Source organism: Trachemys scripta, chromosome 9, assembly GCF_013100865.1.
Source record: "Trachemys scripta elegans isolate TJP31775 chromosome 9, CAS_Tse_1.0, whole genome shotgun sequence".
NCBI classification, from domain to species: domain Eukaryota; kingdom Metazoa; phylum Chordata; order Testudines; family Emydidae; genus Trachemys; species Trachemys scripta.
The window spans coordinates 89,837,497-89,849,536 of NC_048306.1; the positions used below are offsets into that span (position 1 = coordinate 89,837,497).

General features: G+C 41.0%; 1 protein-coding gene across 1 annotated transcript in view; it reads right to left on the reverse strand.

The window, feature by feature from the left end:
• Window positions 1-12,040, reverse strand: part of SPATA16 (spermatogenesis associated 16) — a 120,472-nt gene that overhangs the window by 82,553 nt on the left and 25,879 nt on the right. Inside the window, exon 3 of the mRNA XM_034781902.1 lies at window positions 2,499-2,588. Coding sequence (XP_034637793.1) covers window positions 2,499-2,588 — 90 coding nt within the window. The remainder of the gene's footprint in view (window positions 1-2,498; window positions 2,589-12,040) is intronic.

Sequence of the window (12,040 nt, forward strand, 5' to 3'; positions counted from 1 at the left end):
GAACGCAGTGGGGTCTAACATACATCAGTTGACACATCATCTCTGAATTTGGAACAGAGAACAGAATTTGCTCCAGGGAATTTAGCCTGCTATATCCTCAAAGAGATCAATAGTTCTCTATCTTGGGCACCAGGTGGGCTGAGTTATTCCTGCCCATTTGCTGTATACATATATGCTATTTCAACCAAAAACAATTGTTCACAGCCTATAACAATGTTCTGGATATGTATAATAATAACTAAGATGGAAAAAAAATTGCACAAGGAAACACACTAACCTCATTCACATACATAGAGCAAGCAAAGATAAATGACAGCTCATGCTAACAAAAGCATATTTAGACTTTTAGAAACTGCAGCTAAACACCTGCATACTGTAGTCTATCTGTAACAGACAGATTGCATTCTACATTGTTAACAGGGTCGGACTGATGCCACTGACTCCAAAGAGATGCTTCTGCTTAGCTTAGTTTAACACAAGGCTGGAACAAAAACTCCACACAGTTATTACAATACTATGGTAAACTAAGCTAAACTCACAACGCTACTGTCACTTATTTGGATCCACTTGGTCTCCATCTGTCAGAAATTTCTCCTCCTTTGCAAAATACATCATAATCTCATTTAAAAACAACTAGTTCCATGAAAGCTTCCTGATATAAAAAAACCTGACCCGGTTCCTTCCTGCTTGCTGATGCAGTACTCCTGTTGAATGATTACTTGTCTGCAGCAACACCAACCACCTTTTTTTGGTTACTAGTTATTTGAGCACCTCATTTTCTTCTTGGATCACATTAAGCTCTCAGATACTTTCATTTTCTATGCATTACTTTCTAGGAAAGATCAACTCCTGGAAGTTAAAAATACATTCTTCTACCGGGTTTCAAATAAAACCCCCTTGCCTGTTGGTGGGATAACAGAGAATTAATGGATCTGAAAATAGACGCTTTAATCAGGCTTCCTTGCCAGTCATGGAATAATGTTGTCTCCTGCTACAATCTTTAAAACTGTGCAAGATGTTAGTCCCTAAGGTGCCACAAGGACTCCTTTTCTTTTTGCGGATACAGACTAACACGGCTGCTACTCTGAACCTTGAATGTTGGTGATTCAATAGGTGGCAATTTTCTCTGAATCAATACTGACCCAATACCCCAGAAAGATGCTAGGGAGATTGGGTTGTTGGAGGTACTTTCTTTAGAAAGAGATGTAAAACCAAAATTCAGATCACTTGTGGTCCAAGATCCCGTGACAACTTTTACAGGGTGTTAATCACAGCTCCTGGGCAAAGTTCATTAGAGATAATTACAAGTGGACTCCCTAAATTCTTTCTGAAGTTTTGGTTGGATAAAGTATTCTTCCTTCCCATACTAAACTGTTGTCTAAGGGTTGCCATTCATTGTTAAACAGCTACCATGTTCTATGCCACAGGTGATTGATTTCAGCAGTGAGTGAAGTGACTGTTCTATATCTCTTACCTAATTCACGCCTGTTCTGTCTTCATTCATTAATGGTTTGTAAAACACTTTATGCTCTTCAAATGAAAGGTTCTATATAAGTGCTGAGTAGAAGCAGAAACATAGGTATATAAGGGTAGGTCTACACTTACCTCCGGGTCTGGCGGTAAGCAATCGATCTTCTGGGATCAATTTATCACGTCTTGTCTAGACGTGATAAATCGATCCCAGATCGATCCCGGAAGTGCTTGCCGTCGACACCGGTACTCCAGCTCGGTGAGAGGAGTACACGGCATCGACGGGGGAGCCTGCCTGCCACGTCTGGACCCGCGGTAAGTTCAAACTAAGGTACTTTGAATTCAGCTACGTTATTAACATAGCTGAATTTGCATACCTTAGTTCGAAATGGGGGGTTAGTGTGGACCAGCCATAGTTACTTCTTGCATTACACTAGGCAACCTTACTCACCTCCTGGAAGGTAACTTCTTTCATATAAACCTGTCAGGTGGTAACAATATTTGCTCCCTGCCAACATTACAGTTTCCATCATTTGGTGGTGCCAGTGCAGCTGCACCACTGCTGCACAACGTCTACACATTTTTCCAGTATAAACACACAAGTAAAGCTCAATCTTGCAAGAACTTACCCCTGCAAGCAGTTCTTATTCACGTGAACAGTCCCATTGACTTTAGTGAGACTACTCATGTGAATAAGGGCAGCAGGATCAGATCTCTCCTATAGGTTTGATCCTATGCTCACTGAAACCAAAGTTGCCATGGACTTTCATGGTGCAGTATCAGGGTCTCTAGTAGCACATTAATATAGAAAGGAGGAGCAATCACTATGTATTACATGAATTTGAATCTATCAAGGGGTTCTGACAAAGTCATGGACCACTAGAATGAAGCATGGACACATGATGATGTCCCTAGTACTGATGAGCTGTAGGAAATTATTTCCCCAATTGTCTGTAGTACTGAGAGCTGGAACGAAGGAGCTGTAGGGAAAACATTAGAGGTAGAAAATCCACAAATGCCAGCCATACCTTGCAGCTTCAGAATATCGTTCCAACCATCTAAATACAGCAGCTTGACGAAGATGGTTCAGGAAATAGGCTGGGTTCAAAATAATGCTCCTTTGAAATGTAAAAGAGATGATCAAGTTAAACCTCAAATTGTTACACTATTAAAAGATCGTTAATATCAAACTCTGAATAAGGCACATGCTGTACACACTTTCTATACACACTTCAGAATCTATCTCTCAAAACCCAATAATCAATTATCACTTTTTCTCCCTTGACAGCTAAGATGGATGAACAGGCATTATTAAAATGTCTATTAAATTTGTATCATAAATGCAATTTCATTTATAGCTTTGCCTATTGTTACAGAAACAGCTATTAAAGTCCCGGTGAGCGCACGTTATACTGCATTTAGCTAGCATATAACATCAGCAAAGATACCACATATTATTGTAGAACTTCCTTTGTTATCTGTCATCTATATTTCTGGGTTTGATGATAATCTTACATTATTATCTTAAAGGAATTATTCACACATAACTAATTAAAAAATCCTAAAAGCCAGTGAGAGTGTTTCCAAAATTGTAACAAAGGATAGTCCCACTCAGGTTGGATTTATGTGGGTGAATCCTTGTACCTTTCTCAGCCTCACTGACTTCACTGAATGCGGGTATCCTCACACATGGATCCAATTGCAGAAGTGGGGTCTATATCACTAGGAGGTGTAAGGAAAACTATACACTATACTATTAGAATAGACAGGCAGTATGTCTTTTGGTGTAAGCAGGGGACAGAGATTCAGAGTGAATCTGGATCCTACTTCTTTGCTGACATTACAATTTCACTACTAGAAAGGGCTTAGATACTACAGTCACAAGGACGGTACAAGGATTTATCTAGGATACAGTACCCAACCCACCTCAGTAATTTGAAATATTAGTTATAATTTAGCTGTGGTGAGTGACCATCTTTTTAAAAGGTTGATCACTGTTACCAACGACAGACAGATATTGCGTCAGATACTACATTTTTTCAACCAGTGCTGGAGAACTTGGAAGTTCAAAAGACTCTGAGGCAAACTCTGAGTTTAGCCAGAAAGCAATCCCAAAGGACTTCAAATATTATTGACATTTAATGATCAGAATGCCCAAGGCATTAACACTTTAACAAACTGAATGATAACTGGTGCTGCAGGAAGAGATTTTAAAGGAGATTATTGCTGTTATAAACTGTAGTCAACACTTGATAATAGCAACATCGATTTTTTTTCAAGTTATCGGCTCTACCAGAGCTAAGCAACAGCAATGAAAAAAATCAATAATTTCCTGGTAGTTAGCAACGCATTTTCTACAAGACTTAGAGCAGGATGTACTCTGATAGGTTCATAATAAATACAGAATTGTAGCAGAATCTCAAAGAATTAGATTTCACCTCTCCTTTTTCACCTTGATTCATTCCTAATCTTAAAAAGATCAACTCCTTCTTTCTATCTATAAACTCTATACTGAAAAAATATGATAGCGTTCTCTAAAACCTACAACAAATATCTCACTCCCTTGCTATAAGCGGAGACCTAAAAATGCCTTTGATTATTTGATCGTTCAGCTGAATGCTGTTATTTCTTCAGAGATGTGTACACTCCCAGGCATGCCAAGTTCTGTGGATTTACATAGAATAGCTGTTTGACACAGCAATACCACTACAGTTTAGCAGCTTTTTTGTAGAATAATTATTATTCGTGTCATGTGATGAACTTAAAAGTGGGTAAAGCTGGCCCATGACCTGGATAATACTATCTCCAGATCTGAGAAGCCACTTTTGGTAAAAAAAACAAAGACAGGAGTGAGCAGGGGGGATCATATAAAGGAAAATGAATGATACAAACAGAGGTTGAGAAGAAAAGCAACAATCCAGGAAGCCCATCCCTGAAATGAGAGCAGACTGGAGGTCCATCCAACTATGTGGGAATCTGCAAGGCTGTGAACACTGAGAACAAGTCCTGCTCCAATATCCATCTCCAGCCATGGAGGACTCCATACAATGACAGGCGCTGAAAGAAAAATGAGGTGGGGAAGACCCAGCAGTGAAGGAGATGGGCCTAGTGGATGTACTACAGGGTCATGAAGAGCTGTGTGTGTATCGTGTGGAGAAGTATCACTCACCACTAGGTACAAAGCTTCCATTAATTTTTTACTGATGTGCTTTTGGGAAGCGGGGGGGGGGGGCATCATAAAGACAAAGGAATTTTAATAAATTTTTTTGAAACAACTATTTCTTGATCCAGATGCAAAATAAGTTTTCATTGGAAACATTGCAAATAAAAACCCTATGTCTGAAGATTAAAACTTGTGTTCTTGCCAGACTTTCCCCTGACCTCTCCCACCCCACCATTAAAATGACTAGACTAAAGTAAACATGAAATGGATTTTCATTTATTTTTCATCTGCAGTGTAATCCAAAGACTGTCCAGTAAATGCCTTTCCTAAATCATTTGGTCAGTTTTTCTCAACAAAACAGTTTTTAAGTAATACAGTATATCAACCTGTTTTTTGACATTTTCATTTTTTCATCTTGACATCTTCCCTTAAAAATAATACAGGGTTTGTCCTATTATCGTTTCTTCAAGTTCTATGGGGGAAAAAAAAAACCCGAGACATCAGCTTTCTCCCACCAGAGCTATCAGGGCACATGAATTAAAGGTATGCGTATTTGACCATAGTTTTCTACCTTTAGTTCCCCTTCGACCTAACTTCCCAACTCCAAAAACACCAGATGCAGCAAGAAAGGCAAGTCGCTGTATAAAAATTGATCTCTGGAAAACATCAGCCTGACTCTCTCTTTTCTCCGGAAATGCACATCTTTTTATTGCAGCTCTTCCCAACTGCAATGGGGATTTAGTTCTAAACATCTGATTAACATTAAGAGGAACATCTTAGCTATCTACCAGTACATTGTGTTTAGTTAGTCTTTGTAGAAAAAAAAAGTCAAGGGACTGTCTCTGTAGATGAAAGATACAAGCAAACAAATGTATTTCACTGGCTTAGTGCTTGTGATCATGTCCCTCTCTGGTGGCTAGGCACAGTAAAGCTTAAAGCTGGCTACTTCCTAGAAGAGAACATAGTGAGCTCTTTAACTGAAGTGGCATGGGCTTGTGCTTTTGGGATTGAAGTTGCAGATGCAGACACCACATTTGTCAGCTGGGAGAAATTCTGCATGTAATGCACTCCTAGCTTATTGCACAAACATTTGCTTTAACATTTTTAATGGATAGAGGTATTTACAGGTAATTGCCCAGGTGTACAGAAGTAAATGTTGGATGCAATGTTGATTTATACAGTCAGGAATGGCTGGTTTGACATCACCTACACAAGGAGATGTATAGATAGGTGTAAGATACAGCAATGTTATACACTAGTAGGAACATACATCACTGATATACAATAATTATTCAAATATAGTCACTGGACGTTATATGTAACATTGTTATACACAATTTATGTGCAGTAATGTACCAGAAAATATTAGACAGAGTGGACCAGATCCTCAGCTGATGTAAAATGTCATGGCTTCATTGTTTTCAGTAGTTATACATTCAGTATATAGATGAGACTGACAAGTTCCGATTATTATACAATTTAGTTTTAACTTGCGGCTGTTTTTCTTTCTTTCCTGTATATTCCAGGTAGCTCACTATCTAAAGTCCAGTACTCATCAAACTAGTCTTAGAACTGTTTGAGTCCACCACAATACAGTCTCTCTTACAATAATTATAATTATTATTTGTCTCTCTGTAGACCTCATTCTGGTAGATGCTATGCAAATACACCTCTACCCCGATATAACGCTGTCTCGGGAGCCAAAAAATCTTACCGCGTTATAGGTGAAACTGCGTTATATCAAACTTGCTTTGATCCACTGGAGCGCGCAGCGCCCCCTCCCCCCACCCGGAGCGTTGCTTTACCGTGTTATATCTGAATTCATGTTATATCAGGTCGTGTTATATCGGGGTAGAGGTGTATAGAACAAAAAGACAGTTCCTGCCCCACAAAATGACAGTCCCATTGGCTTGATCCTCAGCTGGTATAAATCAGCATAGCTATTGAAATCAATGAAGCTAATCAACTTTACACCAGCTGAGGGCTTGACCCCATCATAGTGTCTGGAATTTTGTATGTTTAGCTACATGGTGATTCTAACAATTTCATTTTGGGGGAAACAGTATGGGGGTGTGTAGCGGGGTGGTTACCCCGCTCCTGCAGAGGGGTTTAAAACAGCCCTGGCAGAGGGCTGGGACAAAGGGAAAAGCTACTGGGCTGATTGGGGAAGTAGCCACAGCTGGGCCACGCCCCAATCAGGCCCCAGCTGGCCTGTATAAGAAGGCTGGGAGCCAGGCGCTCAAGAGTCTCTCTCTCTATGTCTTCAGAGAGAGAAGGGCCTGGCTGCAGGGAGCTAGACACAGAGTACCTGGGTTCAGCAGGGCTGGGGACAGGCTGAGGAGCTGGGGAGCTCCAGCCTGGAAAGCCCCAGGCTGTGGCCTAGGAGTAGGCCAAGGAGTACTGGGGATTGCAGAGGGCAGCCCAAGGCTAGTCCAAGGCAGCAGGTCCAAACCCTCCTTGCCAGTGATGAGTGGCCGATATTGCAGTCTGCCCCAGGGAGCGGGGGCTAGTTGGTGACTGGCAGTGGCCTAGTGTTGAGGCAAGGTGGGGATAGTGGGTGGGGGTTCCCCAGGGAGGGGAGACCCAGATCTGTGGCGTACTGCCAGGGGGCAGCATCCCAGTAATAGGGGCACCGGGTCCTAGGAGGGATAGGGGAGCCGAGAAGGAGAGAATGAGTCAGATCACTGGCCTGCAGAGGGCGCTCCAGAGGCTGGTGAGCTAATTCCCTGGACGACCAGCAGGAGGTGCTGCAGGGGTGAGTCCGCTCCTCTACAGGGTGCATTTCCTCACACCCATCTTAATGTTCTGAACAAGTTTCCTTATTGATGCTGTTTTGAAGATAGGGAGGAGTGTCTCCCAGCATACAAAACTTGAAGTTCTCAAAATGTGTGTCAATGGTTTTTGAAAGCTTTCATATACAGCCAGCGATTAAGCTACCCAGAATGTTTGGGTAGGCCCATAAAATGACTAGGGCTGGGCAAAACTGGCAACATTTTTTCCATGCAATGTGGGAGGAACAGCACAGCGAAAAAATGGGCCCCAGATTGAGTTTGTAATAAAATGTATGAAAACTGCTGCAAGCAATCCGACCTTTTGTTTCACACTGTCCTAGTAATGATCTGTTTGCACATACCTTCTTCAGCAGAAGCTGCGTTAATTTTGCTGGTATCTTCTGGAGGGTAGAAGGAATGTGAACATACCTTTCATTGGAGCATAAGCTTTCCAGTACATCTGTTAGTCTTAAAGGTGCCACAGGACTCTCTGTTGCTTTTTACAGATCCAGACTAACCCGGCTACTCCTCCGATACTTACTTTTCATTGGCAATCTCTCCATGATGGCAAGAATGTGGTGGTATAAGTGTTTGGAAAAAAAAAATATTGTAGGGAATATTGTAATGAAATTTATGACACCCACAGCCCCTCTGAGAGGGATATCAACAGGACAATAAAAAGCTGGAGCTAGAAAGCTGGAGGACATATACCCTATTACCTCCCCACTGGCTGCATCTGTGAATGGTGCTATGTACATGCTGGAGAATGCCTGCCCAGAAGACAACCTAAGATGTCTTCTATGGTAACCTGAAAATTAGTTTGAAATCTTTTTTAATTTAATCTTCACTACAGCTGATCCAATGACTGCTGATATCAATGGAAGGACTCCCTCTGACTTTGATGGGGTTTGGATCACAGCATTGTTGGTGAGACAACTGTTTCTCCCTCCCCCTGTCTGAGACACAACTTGGTTTTGTGTAATCAGATTTTTGTAGTACAGCCTAACAGAATTAGCTGTGAATATAGTGTCTGCGACAGCGGAGGACACTTTTAGCACACAGACCAAAAAATACCATGAAGCTGCTTTCATGTCTAAACATAATGAAGGGGTTTTTACACCAAGGCTTTCTCATACACATAGTATCTTTTTTTCTGACAGGAAAGGGGAATGCATCTTCCATGCTAAACATTTTTCTTCTTACACATAGGATTCAGTGGTGAATCACTTTGAATTGCAAACCAAGAGATAAATCTGCCCGCCAGCTCTCAATTCATTAGCTATAAAGGAGAAGAACAAGGAGAACATTCTCCTTCCTTGCTAAATGAAAGGATATTTAGAAAGGTCTTGTTTCAAAGAATCCAGTTCAGGGGCCTGAGCTATTCCTAATATGGGTGGACAGATTCTGCTTTCCCTGTCTTATTCATGTAATCCACTGCTGACTGATTTCCCAACTGTACAAGTACTAATTTCTTGACTACCAAATTTCACTAACATCTTTACAACTGCTGTCAATTCTAGGATGAGGATATTTAACTCAGCCTGCATAAAACCTGTTGGACTTTGCTTTAATCTTTTCAATCATGAACAGTGCTTCTCCTAAGAAGGAAGAAAAGCTGTTTTAGGAGCTTCTTTTTGAATGAATCCTACAAAATAATACACACTATGGGTATTAGTCACCCTCAAAGTCAATGGGAGTGTGTGGGGCAGGATCAACCCTATTGGATAACAAATATGTAATTGGCCTACTGCCCTGAAAATAAAATATAGTTCAAAGGTGGGGAAGTTAACTGAAAATGTTTTTCATAAAGCAGTTGTATTATAAAGAAATATTCAAAATGCAGCATAAGAGAAGGGAATTCTATTGTAGGATGCTAGGTGCTTTTTAAAGTGCATCTAGCTTATGATGTCTCAGAACATCTCAAGTGACTAGCCTTGTATTAAATAATTGCTTATCAATTATGTATATTGCAACGTACCCCTTATATTTGCTAAAGGTTATTAGAAGCTACTCATTTGGATTCTCCAGAAAGTTTGCATATTCTTTTTCTTTTGGGAGGTGGGTGTTAGTGAGGGTACGGGGTTGGAGGGGTATATACGATATCTTAGGGCCTTTCCCTTCCACAAATCATCAGCATTGGTCTCAATTCCTCTCCCTTTTCCAGTTTTATCAGCAAACCTCTCTTCCCATCTATAGTTATTTTTTCCTCCCTTTGATTCCCACTAACTGTATTACCTTAAGCTGTCACCATGCTATTTATTATCAATTAGTTATCACATAACAATTACATAATCAATATGCCTCTCCATAAATTGTGCAAGTGGTGTTACAAAGGGCCATATCCTCCACTGAACACATAAAAAGGCACAGAAGAAGCAACCTTAGTAGAAAAGGGACATGGGTTTGCTGCGGGCGAAGTCCTCCTTGCATTCCATTTTCAGAAGGGAGATGCAGAATTAGCAGGTGGCAATAACTGCAGAAAGTGTGGGGTCTGAAGGGAAACCTGGGTTAAACCCCACAGTTCTCAGACCGTACACAGCAACCCTCATCAAGGCAGAAGTAATTTTGGCTTTGTCAGGCATCATTTACACCATTCAGAGAGGGGAAACATGCCACAAAGGGTGGTTTTCCTCTGACTCCTCACTGTCTCCTGCTTGACACATTCCTTTTCTTGAAGGACATATGTTGAGGGGATGCCAGTGGCTTTTTGGTAAGAAGAGCATAGTAAACTTTTCATTCCAGATGGTCCTCCAAAACATACCTCATTTTTCCACCCAGAATTTCTGTAATTTTTATTTTCCAATGCTCAACAGGGGGGAGCATATGGCCACTGCTTGCCTACGGATTGGCCATCTCTGTACCTCTGTGTTACAACATCAGAAGACTTACGGTAATTTAATTGAAGTAACAATGGGTGTGAAGTCCTGCTAGTTTACCATGTTGGATAGTTACATTTTATTCTAAACTATCCTACTTGAACTTCTGAAGGAGTCAGGCAATGTCCCGGATTTATAATCTGCACTTTTATGGACTCCACAACCATAGTGTTGCTGGATAGATTACAGTCATAAGACAAAACAGTGCAGGGAACAAAACAACTTCCTGTTGGCCTTTGTGTAGTTATCTGAGATGTGAGAGAGGCCAAAGCTCCTTTCTGTTCCCTAACACATGCACCCCTCCAGCACTTGAGGAAAATTCAATTTACAAGAATTCCAACAACATATCTGCCCTGGAATTTCTCATTCTGCCCTCCTGCAATTTTCCAGATTGATGAGAATTCCCATGAACCATCATCTCTAAGAAAACGTGTGGGTGTGGAGGACATTCCTTCCTGAAAATACAAAGATACTGTGCTATTTTCCCACACACCAGCTGTGAAGCACATGGGGTCAGTGTAGATTAGTTTTCGTTGGGGGGGAAGGGGAAGAATACCAGCAAATCAAGGCACAAATCTGAAGTCTCCTTGAAAAAGCAGAATGTCTGTCTCGCTTTGCCAGATCCTCCACCTTGAATCACAGCTCATCTCCACCCTCTTCAATGTTAAAGGTGGACAGAGAAAATCAAATCATAATAGCGCCTCTTGGTTACATGGTCATGCGTGCCATTGCACTGCCGCATGTGTTTCCTCACATGATTTCAGCTTCCTGTATTTCTCTGTTCGGCCAGACCCTCTAAAGGACAGGTTCAAAAGAAGAGACTGAACTGAAACATTGTGTTCTGTTTCAAAACAGCTTTCAGTTGGAGCCTAAATAAATAAATAAATAAAATAAAAATCAACCTTGGAGATCAGGTTGAGCAACATAAGGCCTCAACACGATTCTGAGGTTCCAGTCAGTTTTTTGACGTAAAGTTTAGACCTTCACTGTTTTGCCATCTGGTGTAATTGAAAATTGCCTTCTGCAACAAAAGGGAAAAATCTAATTTCTCCGCAAGCCATATGGGGTTATTAGGATCATTAAACCCTGGTATATGCCATAATGCCTGGGCCAAGCGGACTGCAGGGAATGGAAACGTTTTATGATTCACTTTTTATTGGAGGATTGTATTTTTTATCAGTTTAGACTGGATGTTAGGTATTGGCTTGATGGCTACTTAATGATGACAGCTAATGGTCAAATAAGCTACTGTGGTGGCTGTTTGGCTAGGTCAACTCAGATGCATTTATTCACACTGGTGATGAATTAGGAGTGTTTCTAATAGCCTTTTATCACCCAGTGAGCATCTTTTATGTCAGCCGGCCAAATGGTCAAAATCCAATGGATGTCCTCTCCTCTCATGTTATCAACAGCACAAAAAGGCAGCCTCAAGTCCTGAGAACAATAACCAGCAGATTTATTTAAAGTTGTAAGGAAGAGCTCATCTGTACCTCCAACACACACTCAAAAGCTAAGGACAATGGAAATGTCTCTCCTTCACTCAGTTAGTGAGAAAGCTGTTCTCCGAACCAGCACACTCCTCTTAACGTAGACATTGGAGTTTGGTCACTTGTAACATTGTACAAGCTTCTTTTAAGTGTATTATATCATATGCTTGGAAGGAAGCGTCACAACTGACAAAACTGCTATATTTAGGGGCATGTCTACACTTAAAACACTGCATCGGTGTAGCTGCACTGCTGTAGCACTTCAATGAAGAC